The following is a 20,293-nucleotide window of genomic DNA, read 5'->3' as shown; positions in this document are numbered from 1 at the left end:
TTTGGTCCGTCGGCGTCCGTCGGACCAGTCTGGTCGAAAAGTCCGACCGTGTGTACACGGCATAGTAGTACAATAAAATAGAAAAAGTGTCTGTAGACCTGAACTAAGGCCTATCTTTGGTTTAGTCTTTTCTTGGAATGTAGCTGAATATGAAATGTTACAAGGGACTCTTCACGGTTGACCACCATCATGTAGTTCCTCATACCCACTTATGGACTTTTAATGGGCTCCTGGCTGAACCCCTGGCACTTCTATTTATGTGCTTGACTTTGTTACCCTACAATGTTATATTGTTATTTTAAAAAAATCAAAAAAGTATTGAAACAGAAAAAGTAGTTGTAAACCCCTCCATATCCCCAGTGAAGTGACTGGCCTCAGGTGATACACAGAGATGAAACAAATCTACCTACGTAATTTGTACCTGTTTATCCACACCACCTTTCTCCTCTACATCCATTCAAAGTGCAAAATGTTATGAAACTTGCCTGAGCTTCCAGAAAGCAGGGGGCAGGAGCTGAAGTTACACTCTGCAGAGCTCAGTGAGAGCTGATTGGAGGGACGGGACACACCCCTTTCACACAGCACACAGGAACAGAGCTGAGGCTGTCAATCACAGGTTGTGTGCTGGAGCTCCCTCCCCTATCACCTTTTACCTCTTGGTGTCAGGAAAACTTGTGATGCACATAGCAGAGGAAGGAGGCAGCAGACAGAAATGACACTTAGTGCTCTTGAAATGAGACAAGTACACACTATAGAGGGATATGCTTTGTTCATATTTCATGTCTGATGTTTACAACCACCTTAAAGGCTAATTTCACCTTTGTGGGAAAAAGTAATAAGCACACATTTTTTTCTCAGGCACCTGCAGAGCATTGCACCCACAAACTGTGGATCATCGGTGCAATTTCAGGCTTCTGCAGACACTTTGTATAGCTTTCTGCCCGTACCCCTGTATGGACAGGCAGCTGGTGAGCTGCAGGAAATGTCAATGGACTAGGAGGGTATTGATCAGCGTCCTCATAGTCCATTTAGAAATACAAGCTCTTGGAAGATGGGACTTGTAGTTTATTCAGTCACAGATCTTTGTGAATGAACGGCGTGGCCATTTTACTGTAAATGTGACAGCGGCTACAGGGAAGAGGAACCCCCCACCCACTGTCAAAGTGGGGCTCGGGGTTTGAGGGGGGCTGGCGTTTAGCAACATGTTACACCCTAAAAATGGATGTAACTTGTAGCATGTTGCTAAAGGTGAACTTATACTTTAACCTCTTCCTGATCATGTAAGAGGATCTAAATGCCATGACATCAATGACAGCAGTAGGCACGTGACAGGTACTCTTTACGGTGCTTCCAAATTACGTATGATTTTTATTATTCCCTCTCAATTTTTTTGAGGTTCAATTTTTGTGTGAACCTCAGCTTTAAATTCATTTTACTTCGTTTATTTGTTCACTTGGTAGCGCGAGGGATCAGACCGTTTCTAATGACGTGACATCACTTCCGGGTTACCGCAACGGCTCCATTTTTAAAAATCAAAAAGTCGATCACGCCGATCTTGGCGGTTTTGAATGCTTTTAAGTGCAGAGGAGGGATCTAGGCTCTCATATATCCCATATATCTCCCTGTAAAGAGTACCTGTCACATGTCACATGCCTGTTGCTGTCATTGATGTTTACATTTCTTCAGACAGTAATAAAAGTGATAAAATAATAAAGCGACAGTGTACAAAATAAATAATGTTAAAAAAATGTATTAAAGTGCCCCCCATCCTCGCGTGCAAAGACAAGCGCATGCATGCACACAGCGATCGTCCCGCACATGGGAGGTATCACCGCGAACATCAGATCATAGGCAGTAATTTTAGCACCACACCTCCAGGGCCGGACTGGGAATATAAACCAGCCCTGGAAAAAATGTCATACCAGCCCCATTGCATTATTATACCAGCCCAAAATCATAACGTCATTATTTTCTTGTACATGAAAGGGAAAACTATGCATTTTAAAGCACATTTGAAGAGTGTATTATGTATAGATAGACAGATATTAAAGCACATAGGGCTAGGGATATATATATATATAAGAAAATTCCAGTTAAAAGTGGTAACAGTGGTCAATCATCAAGGGGGACCCCAGGAACTCTGGGAACGTGAGGGGAGGGGGGAGACCACCTTCCGCAGAAAGAATCCACTAAGGTAAGGGGGGGGGGTTACTGATATAAGGGGGAAATCTTTATATCAGTGTCCCTTTACATTATTGTATTTACGCCCCCCTTACATCAGTGACCCCCCTCAGACTGGCCTGGTGGCACTTTCACTGACCTCCTCTCCGGTGCCCCGTGCGGGGATCAGTCAGTCGGCTCCAGCTTGGTGGCTGTGGTTTTATCCTAAAGTCTCTTTTCCACAGTCCGCACACCTCTGACTTCTCCCGTGACCCCCATCCAGGTGGCGCTCCCACTCTTGACTCTTCTCCAGACTCCCTCAGAGACTGCAGACATGATATAAGACAAGAGAAAGTCAGAGACTGCAGACATGGTACAAGAGATCAATGCAGTCTCTCCAGTGCCCATCAATGCAGCCTCACTGTGCCCATCAAAGCAGCCTCAATGTGCCCATCAAAGCAGCCTCACTGTGCCTATCAAAGCAGCCTCAATGTGCCCATAATTGCAGCCTCACTGTGCCCAAAATCGCAGCCTCACTGTGCCCATTATTGAACTCAATGTGCCCATAATCGCAGCCTCACTGTGCCCATCATTGCAGCCTCACTGTGCCCATCAATGCAGCCTCACTGTGCCCAAAATCACAGCCTCACTGTGCCCATAATCACAGCCTCACTGTGCCCATCAGTGCAGCCTCAATGTGCCCATAATCATAGCCTCACTGTGCCCAAAATCGCATCCTCACTGTGCCCATCAATGCAGCTTCAATGTTCACATAATCATAGCCTCACTGTGCCCAAAATCGCAGCCTCACTGTGCCATCAATGCAGCCTCAATGTGCCCATCAATGTGGCCTCACTGTGCCTATGAATGCAGACTCACTATAGCCTGCTCTTGATCACATACACAGTGGACATCTCCTGCTGTGTGTCACGGAGCTGGGTCTGTGTGTTGTCGGCGGCGCTGTTACAAGGTCCTGCCCCCCTAGATCGGCTCGTGTAATAGGCTGAACACAGATTCAATCTACTATCACACCAGCTGATCTAGGTGGGCAGGACCTTGTAACAGCGCCGCTGACAACACACAGACCCAGCTCCGTGACACACAGTGCTCCCGCTGTGTGTGACAAAGAAGAGGAGGAGGCGGGAGCACTGCAGCCACAGATCAAAGCAGGCCCCAGGGCAGGCGGCCTACATGGAAATTTCCCTGTATCCCAGTAGGCCAGTCCAGCCCTGCACACCTCCTCTGTACATCTAATATATTTGGTTGTCCGTGACTGCTGGGCAGGTGGGCCTTACGCATCTATAGGGAGCACGCTCGCTGCACATTCCCAGCACAATATCTAAGATGTCATGGGCAGCTCCCGATGCATACTTGCAATCAGGAGTTTTCAATCATGTGACCTCTGGGACAGCCAATCATAGTGGTCACAATATCTGAAAGCCCATCTCTGCCTCATGGCATTTAGATCCTTATAAAGGGTTGGGGGTGTTGGTGGACCCTTACATGCATTTTGGCCAACTTCTCCTGCCCCCCCCCCGTATATGTGTTACATCAGGAAGAGGTTCGAGGATAAGTTCACCTTTAGCAACATACTACAAGTTACATCCATTTTTAGGGTGTAACATGTTGCTAAATGCCAGCCCCCCTCAAACCCTGAGCCCCACTTTGACAGTGGGTGGGGGGTTCCTCTTCCCTGTAGCAGTTCACAAAGATCTGTGACTGAATAAACTACAAGTCCCATCTTCCAAGAGCTTGTATTTCTAAATGGACTTTGAGGATGCTGATCAATACCCTCCTAGTCCATTGACATTTCCTGCAGCTCACCAGCTGCCTGTCCATACAGGGGTACGGGCAGAAAGCTATACAAAGTGTAAACCTCAGACATGAAATATGAACAAAGCATATCCCTCTATAGTGCGTACTTGTCTCATTTCAAGAGCACTAAGTGTCATTTCTGTCTGCTGCCTCCTTCCTCTGCTATATGCATCACAAGTTTTCCTGACACCAAGAGGTAAAAGGTGACAGGGGAAGGGAGCTCCAGCACACAACCTGTGATTAACAGCCTCAGATCTGTTCCTGTGTGCTGTGTGAAAGGGGTGTGTCCCGTCCCTCCAATCAGCTCACACTGAGCTCTGCAGAGTGTAACTTCAGCTCCCCGCCCCCTGCTTTCTTGAAGCTCAGGCAAGTTTCATAAATGTTGCACTTTGAATAGACGTAGAGGAGAAAGGTGTTGTAGATAAACAGGTACAACTTATATAGGAGGATTTGTTTCGTCTCTGTGTATCACCTGAGGCCGGTCACTTCACTGGGGATATGGAGGGGTTTACAACTACTTTTTCTGTTTCAATAATTTTTTTGATTTTTTTTAATAACAATATAACATTGTAGGGTAACAAAGTCAAGCACATAAATAGAAGTGTCATCGTAGGCAGTATACAAACAATGGTGACAATACCATATATGAGATATGAGGGGTTCAGCCAGGAACCCATGATCAGTCCATACGTGGGTATGAGGAACTACATGATAGTGGTCAACCGTGAAGAGTCCCGTGTAACATTTCATATTCAGCTACATTCCAAGAAAAGACTAAACCAAAGATGGGCCTTAGTTCAGGTCTACAGACACTTTTTCTATTTTATTGTACAATTAGTGTCTACTAGAAGAAGGTTTGGACCCCTAAACTAAACTTTTCTATTGAAGCACTAAACTGCAAAACAACAAATGTGAACTATATGAATTTGATGGGGTCTATTTATTAACATAAAAAAATCCTTATAAATAAATAAAAATATACTAAAATGATTGCATTTCATTATTTTTATGGAATACTTAGGTTTCTGTGAGGTATCATTTATACAACCGCAATGATGAAGAGGCCACAATGGAGCAGCCGTTGAAGTACGGAGGGACAACACAGGCTGCAGTATTTATATTCCCCACCAGGTGGTGATCTCACTTATTATCTGTGGAACGCAAAGACAGGAAGTGACGTAAGTAAAACAGGAAGTTCCGGGTCAGAGGTGATGTAAGAAAAAAGTACAGAGGAGACATTGCTGGAACTGGCAGTAGAGGAGGTAATAAGATATTATTTTATATTTACACCCAGTAATCCCCCCGTCATGTCCGTCCTCTTCCTCCATAGTCACTGTGATGTCTTTTATCTCCATAAGATGCTGATATACACATATATAGTGTATTGTAATATTTACATAGATACATCCTACATTGAGAACCATTTATCCAACTGTCCATCCAGAGCCTCTGGTTTATAGACCAGATACATCGTAAATATAGAACCATTTATCCAACTGTCCATCCAGAGCCTCTGGTTTATAGACTGGATACATCCTAAATATAGAACCATTTATCCAACTGTCCATCCATATACGGAGCAACGAGATCAAAAAGTTCCTCTTATCTTCTCAGTTGTCCCTCTCTTTGGACCACCATAAAAACGATACTATTTATTTACCTATCCAAAATCTTATACTACACTAAACCTTTAATCCACCCATACTAAAAAGTATCCCTCTGTTTTAGCTCAGGAGAGGCACTAAGTTCTAAACAAGGCAGCAGAAGGAATGAACATCCCTACAGTACATAGAATTGGGGATAAAGCTCCCGATTTTGGTGATTTGATGGAAGTGATGTTGAAATTCTGTACCTCACAGTTTGTTGATGGAGGATTGTTGGTTCTCTTTGGCCCCTCACCAAAACCTGACTGGTTGTCCCATCTCTGTCATGTGATCCCAAGTATCAATCACAGCAAAAATGCCCTCCAGACCTATTTTGGTGGCGTGTCCCCATTAGGCTTATTTCTCCTCAAATCCTGCTCTCTTTTGCACTCATCATCGCAGGAAGTGAGGGAAGAACTACCTACGTAATGGTGATGCAGACAGAAGAAATCCTTATTATAGTTAATTAATCCTCTTCAGCCAATCCAAACCCAAAATCAAATATTTTGGTTAGCATTGCACTTTAAAGGGAATCTCTGGTTTGGTTTTAGAGAAATGAATGAGACTTGTACTATAGATAAGAACTTGTATAAGGTGTCAGAACTATGGAGGAACATAGTCTCAACCACTAAAGAGGGTCAGTGATGTCACTGGTTGTTAAGGACTCAGAGGTCCCGGCACCCACCAGTGTCCTTAGCAACCATTCACAGCATGAAGCTGTCATGTATAATATTGGAAGTGTTTTCACTATTATACATAATGTTCAAATCCTGCCGAACAGGTAAATGTTTGGACAGCCATCCAAATGCCTGAACAGCTAATGTTCAGTCCAAACTCGTGTTCAGATCGAAACCTTAAGCTCATTTCTACTGCAGATATTATTAATCCCAGTACAGTCCAGATCATTTCTTGGTTTGATATCCGTCTACAGAGAGGAGAGTCCTGTATAGATCAGGAGGAGGTGAGGAGGATTCTGGGAGGTCACATGACATCACTCATCTCTATTAATAAAGCACAGACCTGAGCGGAGAGGTGAGGAGCATTCTGGGAAGTCTGTAGTGATAATTGTTATTTTCTCTCTGTACACAGGATTATAAAGTAGTGAAAAAAAATCTGGAGATCCATTAACACCCAGCAGCCGTCTTTACAGGACATCTCCCATCACAGTGCCTCCACCTCACTGCCTGACAACAGAGGTAACCAGGGCCAAGAAGATTCTAGAAGTCACCAACAAGATCCCTGAGCTGCTGGCAGAAGAGGTGAGCGGTGCCGGGAATTCTGGGACATTATCTGGGACTGTATTGTTCTGTGTGTCAGGTTCCTATAAGGTGTCAGGATGTCACTGTCTATTTCTCCATGAAGGGGTGGGAGTATTTAGAAGGACACAAGGATCTCTACAAGGATGTCATGATGAAGAATCAGCCGCCTCTCACATCACCGGGTAAGAGGAGACTTTATTGTAAAGGAGAGAGCAGTACGGAGGGTCCACCTAGATCCCCCATCATCTGATAAACACATAGAAACAATGTATTCAGTCAGTGTGTGTGTTTCCTACAGATGGATCCAGTAATGGGAACCCACCAGAGAGATGTCCCCGTCCTCTGTATTCCCGGGATTCCACACAGGAAGATCACACCATCCCTCACCATCATCAGGTAGGTGGGAATGACCACGTAGACCTAAAAATGTGTTCTACGCTATGAGAGGACATTATTCTACATAATCTCTTGTTCTTTTTTTTACAAATCTCTACTCTATCTTCTTTGGGATTTAGAGGGAAGAGCTGAAATGCATCAAAGTTGAAATTGAAGAGGAAGAAAAGATGATCGTTAGTGGAGAACAACAGTCTATGGAGAATGTCTATCCTCCATATTCCCAGGATTTCACACAGGAAGATCCCAACATCTCTCAGGTAAAGAGGATTTGGCAATAGATCTTAAACTACGAGATAACATTCTTATATATATATTTATTATTGACAGTTTTATCAATCTTATCATTTTGGGGTTCAGGATGAAGAACTGAAAGACATCAAAGTTGAGGTAAAAGAGGAGGAAGAGACGTTGGTGAGTGGACATCAGCAGTCTATGCAGGAGGAGAAGATGGTTATGAAAAGTGAACAGGAGGAATCTTCACTTTATATCAATACAAGTAAGTAAAAATTACTAAATGCAAAAAAGTTCACAATTTATTTTTCTTCTATGAGTATTAAGTATGTATTTAAATAATTACAAGGAGGAGATACTGTACACCATATGAAAGGTCCATCTCCATTCCTCAATATAATGTCATGTTCCCAACAAATGAGGAGGAGATACTGTGCACCATATGAAAGGTCCATCTCCATTCCTCAATATAACGTCATGTTTCCAACCAATGAGGAGGAAATACTGTACACCATATGAAAGGTCCATCTCCATTCCTCAATATAATGTCATGTTCCCAACAAATGAGGTGGAGATACTGTACACCATATGAAAGGTCCATCTCCATTGATCAATATATTGTTATGTTCCCAACAAATGAGGAGGAGATCCTGGACACCATATGAAAGGTCCATCTCCATTCCTCAATATAACGTCATGTTCCCAACAAATGGGGAGGAGATACTGTACACCATATGGAAGGTCCATCTCCATTCCTCAATATAACGTCATGTTCCCAACAAATGAGGTGGAGATACTGTACACCATATGAAAGGTCCATCTCCATTCCTCAATATAATGTCATGTTCCCAACAAATGAGGTGGAGATACTGTACACCATATGAAAGGTCCATCTCCATTCCTTAATGTAATAGTTTTCTAATTGAGGAGTTGAAGACACTGTACAGATGACCTCCTATATTAAATCAACAGCCTCTTACAGTTACCTGTAGCATTGCATACACTTAATATTATGGGCCACCCTTTGGAGATGCCATGTGGTCCCTGTATCTAGTAAATCGTCCATCACTATTGCATACCATATGAAAGGTCCACCTCAGTCTTCAGTAAATCCAGTGTTTCTTGTTTCCAATAAATGCGGTGGAGGAAGGCCCATCGCTGTTCTCATTCTAACAATGTCATTAAAGCAAACACCTACCTAGTCTGGTTTTGGTGTATTTTATCCTTTATCTGGTTTGTATTGATATTTTATGTTATGATTGCACCCAGTTCCATGCCGGAGCTCTGAGATACTGTAGAGTGTTAGACAAAAAATACTGTATATGACTTCCTGAAATAAAGGAATGAAGATTTCTAATGCCATTTGACTATTGATTTCCTACAGGTGGACACTATGTCTCGAAAAATATATCTTCAGAATATAAAGCCACATCACAATGTTCTCCCGGAGTAAAACGCATTACACAAATAATACATCATAAAACCTATCATATAGAGAGATCATGGGATTTCTCTGATCCTGAGGAATCTTCTGATGATCCACATACTATTATTCTTGAATCTCACAGCACAGATACATCAACAGATCCATCTAATCCCAAGGAATCTTCTTTAAACCATGAAGGATCTCACACAATTGAGCTCTCCTTGTCACGTACAGCGTCTGCAAAATCTTTAAAAGAAACCAGAGAGCCTCCTATACAACAGAAACGTTATAAGACTTACTCATGTCCAGAGTGTGGGAAACTTTTCCTTCAGAAAAGCAAATTTATCAGTCACCAGAGAGTTCACACAGGAGAACGTCCTTTCTCATGTTCTGAGTGCAGCAAATGCTTTGGTGACAAAGGAAACCTTCTTAAACACCAGAGAATTCATACCGGTGAGCGTCCCTTTTCATGTTCAGAGTGCGAGAAATGTTTTACTCAGAAGGTAGAACTTGTTGTTCACCAGAGAAGTCACACGGGGGAGCGGCCTTATCTGTGTTCAGAGTGCGGGAAATCATTCGCTCAGAAGGGAGACCTTGTTATTCACCAGAGAATTCACACGGGGGAGCGTCCTTTCTCGTGTCCAGAGTGTGGGAAATCTTTCACTCAGAAAAGACAACTTGTTATACACCAGAGATTTCACACGGGAGAGCGTCCTTTTTCGTGTTCAGCGTGCGGGAAGTCTTTCAATGAAAAAGGAAACCTTCTTAAACACCAGAGAACTCACATGGGTAAACGTCCCTATTGATGTTCAGAGTGCGGGAAAGCTTTTGTTCAAAAAGGAGAGCTTAACAACCACCTGAGAATTCACACCGGTGAGCGTCCTTATTCATGCTCAGAATGTGGGAAAGGGTTTATTCAGAAAGAACACCTTCTTAAACACCAAAGAATTCATACGGGTGAGCGTCCCTACGCATGTTCAGAGTGTGGGAAACGCTTTATTCAGAAGGAAAGACTTACTCAACACCTGAGAATACACACGGGTGAGCATCCCTATTCATGTCCAGAGTGTGGGAAGTGTTTCAAAGACAAAGGAAACCTTTTTAAACACCAGAAAATTCACACCGGTGAACGTCCTTTTTCATGCTCAGAGTGTGGGAAAGCTTTCCCTCAGAGAGAAAAAATTACCAGAGAAGTCACACAGGTGAGCGTCCTTTTCCGTGTTCAGTGTGCGGGAAAAGTTTTATCCGGAAAAGTGCCCTTGACCGACATCAGAAAATTCACATAGACTAACAACATTTTTTACGTTCTGATCGGAGAAATGGATATTGAGGCAAGAGTGACCACCAGAGAACGTGTGTGTCCTACCTTGTATTTAGAATGTGTAACATGTTTCGGTTAAAGAATATCACTTATTGTTCACCAGACTATTCACAAAGCCTAATATTCTTTTTATGGTCAAATTGGTGTATTTGGGAACATTGCAAAAGTATAATGGTGTTCTCCGGGTGTGATGTGATGGATGTAGATCTGCAGGAAGTATAGTAATATGGTCCTCTAAAGATACAATGCTGCCTGGGGCCCACACCCGGAGACCGCACCATAGTACTAAACTGTGCTAATACATGGGCAAATACGGCAATCCAATGGGCCAAACTTTTTATTGGACTCTGCACATCTTTCTTATTTTACTGAAAGAGCTAGCTTTTCATTGGACCAACTAAAGAATAATTATTATTAAACTTTATTTCTTTTACTGCAACTTAATTGTGGGTTATATTATTGTGTTTTAGTCTCATATTTTGGTTTTCCAAAATAAAAAAGAAAGATCTACTCTTTACAATATTCTTTTTGGGTCCCTTTTTACAAATGACCACAATTTTAGATGATTGGTAATGGGAATCAGTTCATAGAGAGTCATCCATTGATGTGGTGATTGGAATGTCCTCAGTTCATAGAGAGTCATCCATTGGTGTGGTGATTGGAATGTCCTCAGTTCATAGAGAGTCATCCATTGATGTGGTGATCGGAGTGGGCCCAGTTTATAGAGTCTTCCATTGGTGTTTTGTTAGTGAGATGGAGAGTCCAGAAAGTCCAGTTCGACACGTGTGTCTGATAATATATTTTATGATACACGGAACCACTGCAAATGCCATACAGAATATTCCCATTGCTGCCATCTTGGTTCTTCTCTTCATGGTCAGCGTGATAAATTCCATAGTTTCACAGTCATTATCTTCATCGGTGATACAGAACTCATCCCCTTCAGTTGCTTGGAGAGTACGTCAGTCATGTCTTCAGTGTATCCCCCTATATTAGTGGTAATTGGAGGAGAACCCCCATACATTGGCAGTAAGTGGAGATCAGCCCCCGTTTACATTGTTGGTGGGTGCAGAAGTGCCACATTTTACATTGGTGGTAAGTGGGAAAAATGTCCCCTACATAGATGGTCAGAATGTCCCTTACATTTGTGGTCAATTTGAATAACCCCCCCCCCCCCCCCCCATTACATTGGTGGCCACTTGGAAAACTGTCTCTTTACATTGCTGGTCAGTGAAAAACATTTTCCCTTACATTGGTGGTCGCAATGTCCCTTACATTGGTGGCCAGTATACAGAATGCCCCATACTTTGGTGGTCAGTTTGAAGAATGGCCCCATACATTGGTGGTTAGTGGAAAGAATCACACTCCTATTGCTTGCCAGAGCCAAACTTTGTACAGTTCTGGTCACCAATCCTCAGGAAGGATGTGCTGGTACTGGAGGGAGTCCAGAGAAAGGGCATCAAAGCTAATAACGGGGCTGGAGGACCTCAGTTATGAGGAACAGCTACGGACATTAAACGTAGAGATATGCTGAAGGGTGGCACTTACCACACAGGTTCAAATGCCTCCATCCCAACAACACTTACAGATAAGTACAAAAAACATTGCCCCTGGGATTTTTAAGGAGGTCACAACACCAATATATATAAAAAAATATAAGATCAGTACTTTATTATATACAGCAGAATGAAAAGATTAAAAACAGAAGAATGCGCCAAAAAAGGTATACACCTGATTGATCAATTCCTTCTTGGTACATGATACTTCATGAAGAAATACTGTATAATATACATTTTATCCAATAGCACAGAGAATGAAGAAGATCATAATCCCAACGCGTTTCATGAAACACAGTTCACTTCATCAGGACTGATAAATTTTCGAAACGGCTAAAAGTCGCAGGCTGCTAAGTCAGGGGAATAAGGTGGATAGTCAAGTTTCGGAATGGATTTCTGGGCCAGGAACTCGTGAGAACTTACCGCATCATGTGGTCGTATTGGAGAATCCACTTGTCTGGACAGAGTTCCGGTCTCTGCCTCCGGACAAATTCCCGTAACCTTTTCATTTTCAACATTTGCATCCGTCCTTTGTGTTTTTGACTGTCCACGCCTTATGTCATCATGGACGTCTTCCCACCCCTCCTTAAATCGCCCAGACGACCGGGGCGTGGCGAAAGGAGGGGGCACCTCTCCCGCCGCCGATAAAAGTGATGTCTCGGCGAATCCGCCGCAGAGACCACTTTTATCTTAAAGCCGACCTCCCGCTGTTTAACCACTTACAAACCGGAATATTTTCCCCGTTAATGACCAGGCCATTTTTTGCGATACGGCACTGCGTCGCTTTAACTGACAACTGCGCGGTCGTGCGACGTTGCACCCAAACAAAATTGACGTCCTTTTTTTCCGCACAAATAGAGCTTTCTTCTGGTGGTATTTGATCACCTCCGTGGTTTTTATTTTTTTGCACTATAAACAAAGCGACAATTTTGAAAAAAAAAAAACAATATTTTTTACTTTTTGCTATAATAAATATCCCCCCCCCCAAAAAATTGAAAAAACAAATTTCTTCCTCAGTTTAGGCCAATATGTATTTTTCTACATATTTTTGGTAAAAAAATAAAATCACAATAAGCGTATATTGATTGGTTTGCGCAAAAGTTATAGCGTCTACAAAATAGGGGATAGATTTATGGCATTTTTATTATTTCTTTTTTTTTTACTAGTAATGGCGGCGATCTACGATTTTTAGCGGAACTGCGATTATCAGATTATCAAACGATTGCTCTGAAAGCTGTAATTTTCGTCCAATTTTCTAATCTGTGTAATAGGCATTAGTCAACATGGTCGAGGGGGGAATGGTTGTGTGATTCACCACCAAAGCGCTACGTCATGGGCATTCCGGGAATTAAATTGTCACACTTCATACGGGAGCTTGGCATAAACACGTTAAATTCCACAATTCTTTCATCATTAAAATATCACCAGTGCTCCTCACAGCACTGGTGACTGCCCCTCCCCCTCTACTTCCTGGTATTCGGTGATCGGCTATCAGTCCTGGATCCCCAGGCACTCCAAATGATCCCACTCTCACAAATTGTGCCTCCCTTTGCAGCTTCTCTCTGTGCTCTTCCTCCAGTGTTGGGGTTGTGGTAAAAATAAATTAATAGAAGAGCGTCCCCCTTCTTTTTGGACCCGTTCACACTATGACGCGTGACACAGGGCGTGGCTTCTGTGTAGGGATGAGCCGAACAGCCCCCCCCCCCCCCGGTTCGGTTCGCGGCAGAACATGCGAACAGACAAAAAAATTGCGCGAACCCCGTTAAAGTCTATGGGACTCGAACGTTCAAAATCAAAATTTCTAATTTTAAAGGCTAATTTGCATGGTATTGTCCTAAAAAGTGTTTGGGGACCCGGGTCCTGCCCCAGGGGACATGTATCAATGCAAAAAAAATTTTTTAAAACGGCCCTTTTTCGGGAGCAGTGATTTTAATAATGCTTAAAGTGAAAAAATAAAAGTGAAATATTCCTTTAAATATCATACCTGGGGGGTGTCTATAGTATGCCTGTAAAGTGGCGCGTGTTTCCTGTGCTTAGAACAGTCCCTGCACAAAAAGGAATAAAAGTCATTTAAAACTGCTTGCGGCTGTAATGTAATGTCGGGTCCCGGCAATATGGATGAAAATTATTGAGAAAAACAGCATGGGTACCCTCCAGTCCATTACCAGGCCCTTTGGGTCTTGTATGGATATTAAGGGGAACCCCGCACCCTAATTAAAAAAAAAAAAAAAAAAAAAAGGCGTGGGGCCCCCAGGCCCTATATACTAAGGTGACCAGATTTTTTAAATGAAATCCGGGGACATATATATATATTATTTTTTTATTGGCAAACAGTAAACTATTTTATAAGCATATTTTCCTCAAATTATATATGCAGTATATGTGGTATGTGTTTATGTAATGATTGTATGATATATACGTTTTTTCTGGAAATCATTTCATACCAGCCCCATAGCATTATTATACCAGCCCAACCGCATAACATATAACTTATTTTCTTGTTCATAAAAGGGAAAACCATGCATTTTAAAGCATTTGAAGAGTGTATTATACTCACCAGTGCTCATAAGCTTAGCCTCATCAGTGCCCATCAGCGCAGCTTCACCAGTGCTAATCAATGCAGCCTCACCAGTGCCCATCAATGCAGCCTGATCAGTTCAGTGCCCATTAATGCACCATGATCAGTGCCCATCAATGCAGCCTCATCAGTGCCCATCAATGCAGCCTCTTCAGTGTCCATCAATGCAGCCTCATCACTGCCCATCAGCTCAGACTCATCAGAGCCCATCAGTGCCGCCTATCAGTGCCACTGCATGAGTGCTTATGAGTGCTGCCTATCAGTGCCATTTTCTCTCAGTGCCGCCTGTCAGTGCCCATCTGTGCCGTCTATGAGTGCCGCATATCAGTGCCGCCTATCAGTGCCCATCAGTGCCCATGAGTGTTGCCTATCAGTGCCACTGCATGAGTGTCCATGAGTGCAGCCTATCAGTGCCATTGCCTCTCAGTGCCACCTGTCAGTGCCCATCAGTGCCATCTATCAGTGCCGCCTATCAGTGCCATTGCCTCTCACTGCCGCCTGTCAGTGCCCATCAGTGCTGTCTATCAGTGCCACCTATCAGTGCCATTGCCTCTCAGTGCCGCCTATCAGTGCCCGTCAGTGGCGCCTATCAGTGCCGCTGCATGAGTGCCCATGAGTGCCGCCTATCAGTGCCATTGCCTCTCAGTGCCGCCTGTCAGTGCCCTTCAGTGCTGTCTATCAGTGCCATTGCCTCTCAGTGCCGCCTGTCAGTGCCCATCAGTGCCGTCTATCAGTGCCGCCTATGAGTGCCATTGACTCTCAGAGCTGCCTATCAGTGCCCATCAGTGCCTCCTATCAGTGCTGCTCCATGAGTGCCGCCTATCAGTGCCACTGCATGAGTGCCCATGAGTGCCGCCTATCAGAGCCACTGCATGAGTGCACTATCAGTGCCACTGCATGAGTGCCTATGAGTGCCGCCTATCAGTGTCATTGCCTCTCAGTGCCGCCTGTCAGTGCCCATCAGTGCCGTCTATCAGTACCACCTATCAGTGTCTGTCAGTGTCCATCCGTGCCACTGCATGAGTGCCCATCAGTGCCGCCTATCAGTGCCCACCAGTGAAGGAAAAAAATTACTTATTATGTTATAATACACACAAACTCGCCTGCTTCTTGTGCTTGTGGCCATTACTGCTCCCTCCTCCAATCACTCTCCGGACAGCATAGAGGAGAGAACAGAGCACAGCGTTCCTCCCCCTCCCTCCTGTACTGCAAGGAACTATGAATGTTGTGGTCCAAGGGGGCGAGATTGCCTGGAGTTACAGAGTGTAATCATTACACTCTGTAGCTCCAGGCAATCCCGCCCCTATGGACTACAATACCCATAGTTCCTTGCAGTACAGGAGGGAGGGGGGAGGAATGCTGTGCTCTGTTCTCTCCCCTATGCTGTCGGGAGAGTGATTGGAAGAGGGAGTAGTAGAGGTAGGAGGAGAGGGGCGGGATGCTGGGAGAGGGGGCGGTCATGTGTCCCCGGGATTGCGGCAGATCTTCAACTGACAAATGGGTAGGAGGAGTGGCAGCTACAGTAGCACACAGCCGCTCCAGCTCCTCCTCTCCAGCTCTGTAAATACTACCGCGACCACGAATCTGACTCCTCTCACAGCCAACGCGGCCCATATCCACCGGGGGGGCTGCCTGCCCAAGTGCCCGCGGCAAAAGAGGGGACAAAACTGGGGACAGATGGGGTCCGGGGACCGTACCCTCAGTCCGGGGACTGTACCCAGAAACCGGGGACGTCTGGTCACCGTACTATATACTCTGAACAGCAGCAGTATACAGGCGGTCCCTGGGTTACAAACAAGACAGGGACTGTAGGTTTGTTCTTAAGTTGAATCTGTTTGTAATTTGGAACAGGTACATTTTGTTTGTGTAGCTCCAGCCAAAAAATCTATTTTTAAGCTTTTTGGATAACATAGGGAAGGGTTATCACCCCTGTAACATTTGTTTTGCTGTCTGTTCAGAAGGTTTCACCTCACTTTCTGTCCCGATGACAATTGGATTTTGAAAATTTTGGGTTGTTAGGGAAACAAGGATTGGTGATAAAGTATCAGTGGAGACACCTTTTTCCCATATTAACTCTTAGATGAGAATTTCCCTTCCTAGGGGTAGATTTCCTCTCACTTCCTGTTGTCTCTTTCCGTTTGTAAGTGGGAGTCGTTTGTAAGTCGGATGCTTGAAAATAGGGGACCGCCTGTATATACTATACAGCCTGCCCTATACACTCTGCGGAAAATTGGGTGGTACCAGAACACTTTAAGCCCTCACAGTTACTGTTGGTGGGCACTGGAACGGGCCTTGCTGTGAAATATTATATCAAGAATTGTAATTACACGCCCCTGTTAAACAGGGGCATAAAAATTGGGCCTTAAGCGGTGGTGGTGGCACAAAACTGTAAAGCCTCACAGATACTTTTGTTGAGCGCAGGAACAGGCCCTGCTGTGAAATATTAGATCAAAAATTGTAATTACATGCCCCTGTTAAACAGGGGCAGAAAAATTGGGCCTTAGGCAGTGGTGGTGGTGCCCTGAACCAAAAATATTCCTAGAAACTATCATCATGAAGATTGAAGAGGAATAGGATAGTCACTCAGCATAATAGGATAGTCACTCAGCATATGCAGTCTTCAAGGGATCCCACATCCATAGAAAAATCAATCGGTTACATCAGCATCAGGTGCTTGGTAGCTGGTGATCCAAGACTGATTCATTTTTATGAATGTGAGCCGATCAACAGAGTCTGTGGACAGGCGCACTCTGTGATCGGTTACAAAGCCTCCAGCAGCACTGAATGTGCGTTCAGAAACAACGCTGGATGCAGGACAGGCCAGTAGCTTAATTGCATATTGAGCAAGCTCTGGCCAGTGGTCCAACCTCAAGACCCAGTAACCCAGTGGATGTTCTGGTGGAAAGGTCTCCAAGTCTGATCTTGCCCCTAGATATTCCTGCACCATGTAAGTAAAACGCTGGCGATGGTTGCTGGAACCAATCAGACCTGGGCGCTGAGGACTGAAGAATTGTCTGAAAGCCAGCCACCTTCTCCACCGCTCTTTTTGTGACTGAACGAAGCCCCAGCAACACGTTGTCCAGCACCAGGAAATTGTAACCTCCCAGGCTCTGGAAACGCATTGCACAATCCTTTCTGCAAGGCCTCCCAAAGATGTTTCATCCTCTGCTCCCTCTGCGAAGGCTGGATAAGTTCTGCAACCTTACCCTTGTAACATGGATCAAGAAGGGTTGCCAGCCAGTAATGATCCCTCTCTATGATACCACGAATCCTAGGGTCCTTTCGCAGGCTTTGCAGGATCAGGGAGACCATGCAGCGTAAGTTTGCAGAGGCATTCAATCCTGAGTCCTCTGGGTCACTAAGGATCACATGATCCTCAACCACCTCCTCCCAGCCTTGTACAACTCCATGGGTTTCTGGGGACGGCAAACGATCCCTTGAAGACTGCTGCTGATGCTGAGTGTTATCCTCCACCTCCATGCTGACACAATCCTCCTCCTTCCTGTGTGATCGGCGGGCCTGCAGGAATACTAGTATCTGGATAAAGGGGACCTTCAGAGGTAAGGAAGTCCTCTTCCTCCCACTGTTCTGTCCATTATTCCACGAAGCGTGTGCTCCAACAGGAAGACAAGAGAGACAGTATCACTGATGCATGCACTGTCACTGCTCACCATCCTCGTGGCATCGTGGCATCCTCAAATGGTGACAGGACAGTGCATGCATCCTTGATCAGTAGCCACTGGCGTGGCGAAAAAAAGCCAAGCTCCGCTGACCCTGTCCTGGTGCCATACTCACACAGGTACTCATTGATGGCCCTCTGCTGTGTGTGCAGCCGCTGCAGCATTGCAATGTTGAGTTCCACCTGGTGGGCATGTCACAAATGAGGAAGTTCTTGGGCAGGTTGCATTCTCTTTGAATGTCAGCCAGCTGAGCACTGGCATTATATGATCGGCGGAAATTACCACAGACTTTCCTGACCTGCCTCAGGAGATCCTGTAAGCCTAGGTACCTGCTCAAGGACCGCTGCACCACCAAATTCAGGACGTGAGCCAAACAGGGAACATGGGTCAAGTGTCCCTGTCGGAGGGCGGAGAGGACGTTGTTGCATACAACCATTCCTGGCTGAAGATGGCATGGCGTCTGCCTCAGTGTGGCTCCTGTCCCCTAAGCAGACCAACTCAAGCACCGCATACCATCTTTTTGCCTGAGTGCTTGCGTAGCCCCTTGAACGCCTACGGAGCACCACTGGTTCAGAGGAGAAATCTGCAGAGGAAGAGGCCATAGAGGAAGAAGACATGGGCGTCCGCAAAACTTTTCTTGGGGGGGGGGGGGGGGCGCTTCGGCAGCGGCGATTCACAGCCACATTTAACCCTTTCTTCGACCGCGGGGGTTAAAAGCGTCCCGCTAGCGGCTGAATAACGCCTCTAAAACTATGGTAAAGCGCCGCTAAAACTAGCAGCGCTTTACCGATAACGCAGCCAGATGGCAGTGTGAAATAGCTCTTGAGATAATTCAGCTTCACTCCATGCCCATATAAATATAGCCTAGAGAATGTACATCTTTCTATTTGCAATGTATTGCATTTCACCAATGCTCAAAAATATGAGATTTTGCACGTGCTTATGAAATGGTAAGGTGTGATTGGGGCCTTATCCACTTGCTGACCAGTCACGTACCTGGTACATCACTGGATTTCAGGTGGTTATACCGGGATGATATGCATCATCCTGGTACCATATTTTAGAGCCGGTGTTCTGTCAAGAAGTGCCCGCTATCGAATAGTGCCCGGGAGGAACTGCGCATGCGCAGTACATAACAGCACAACAGCTGAGTTTACAATCAGCTGTTGTCTCGCGTTGCCGAGGCACGTTCATGTATGTGAGGGGCGGATGCTTACATGAAGCGGGTGGATTTTTCAATGATGGGCAGTGCTAGGGGCGGAATTATTAACGATGGGCAAACAAATCTGCAAAACAAATCTTTATCTGCTATTCTTCCTGGACGCTCATGGGGCGTGTTTAGTCAATTGAAGGGAGGCTTTTTCTGTTTGCCCATCATTAAAAATTCCGCCCCAGCACTGCCCATCATTGAAAAATCCGCCCCCTTCATGTAAATATCCATCCCTCGCCTACATGAACGTGCCTCAGCAACTCGAGGCACAATTTGACGGAAAAAATGTCTTAAATCGGCTATTGTGCGCAGGCGCCGTCTAGTCGACACGACAGCTGATCGTAAACTCAGCTGTTGTGCTGTTACGTACGGCACATGCGGGGCACTTTTTGACAGAACGCCGGCGGTTGGCTCTCTTGTAAAAGCAAGCCTAGTGGCTAACTAGCCGCTGGATTGCTTTTACAAGCAGCAGGAGGGGATGTCCCCCTCCCACTGCCTTCCGTGGCTTTACTGGGATCTTCTGTCCCACCAGCAGTCCTGGTCTTAGCAGTTTTCACATCCTAAGGCCTGTCCAGGAAGTAATGGAGATGTTTATCATACAACAATCTGGATGCTAAGAAGGACTCCCAGACCATCAGACCACCATAGAAGAGCCTATATCTACCATGGAGAGCCACCAACTGGGCCAAAGAGAGGAGGACCCCTAGAGGGAGCCAGAATCGCTCATCTGAGAGAGCCACCAACCGGACCAAATGGAGGAGGACCCCTAGAGGGAGCCGGAAACACTTATCTGAGAGAGCCACCAACCGTGCCAAATGGAGGAGGGCCCCTAGAGGGAGCCGGAATCACTCATCTGAGAGAGCCATTAGCTTGGCTAACCATAGGATGATTACTAGGAGCCATTGGATTGTTAGCATCATCCACTTAAGCTGTTACCTTACAGCAATAAGGTGAGAGGCCAATCAGCACATAGGTGTCACTGCACTTTGAGAAGAGACACCCATCACTTATTTCTTAT

General features: G+C 45.1%; 1 protein-coding gene across 1 annotated transcript in view; it reads left to right on the top strand.

Annotated features, from left to right (window-relative positions):
* The first annotated feature begins 6,883 nt into the window (after window positions 1–6,883).
* Window positions 6,884–20,293, top strand: part of LOC141106911 (uncharacterized) — a 37,204-nt gene continuing 23,794 nt past the window's right edge. The window contains 6 exon segments of the mRNA XM_073597841.1: window positions 6,884–7,059; window positions 7,176–7,273; window positions 7,393–7,530; window positions 7,631–7,769; window positions 8,889–10,094; window positions 10,097–10,216. Of these exon segments, the coding sequence (XP_073453942.1) occupies window positions 6,975–7,059; window positions 7,176–7,273; window positions 7,393–7,530; window positions 7,631–7,769; window positions 8,889–10,094; window positions 10,097–10,216 (1,786 nt within the window). The 5' untranslated portion in view covers window positions 6,884–6,974.

The sequence above is a fragment of the Aquarana catesbeiana genome, linkage group LG08 (assembly GCF_042186555.1).
Source record: "Aquarana catesbeiana isolate 2022-GZ linkage group LG08, ASM4218655v1, whole genome shotgun sequence".
Classification (NCBI taxonomy): domain Eukaryota; kingdom Metazoa; phylum Chordata; class Amphibia; order Anura; family Ranidae; genus Aquarana; species Aquarana catesbeiana.
This window is presented reverse-complemented; position numbering and strand designations above follow the sequence as displayed.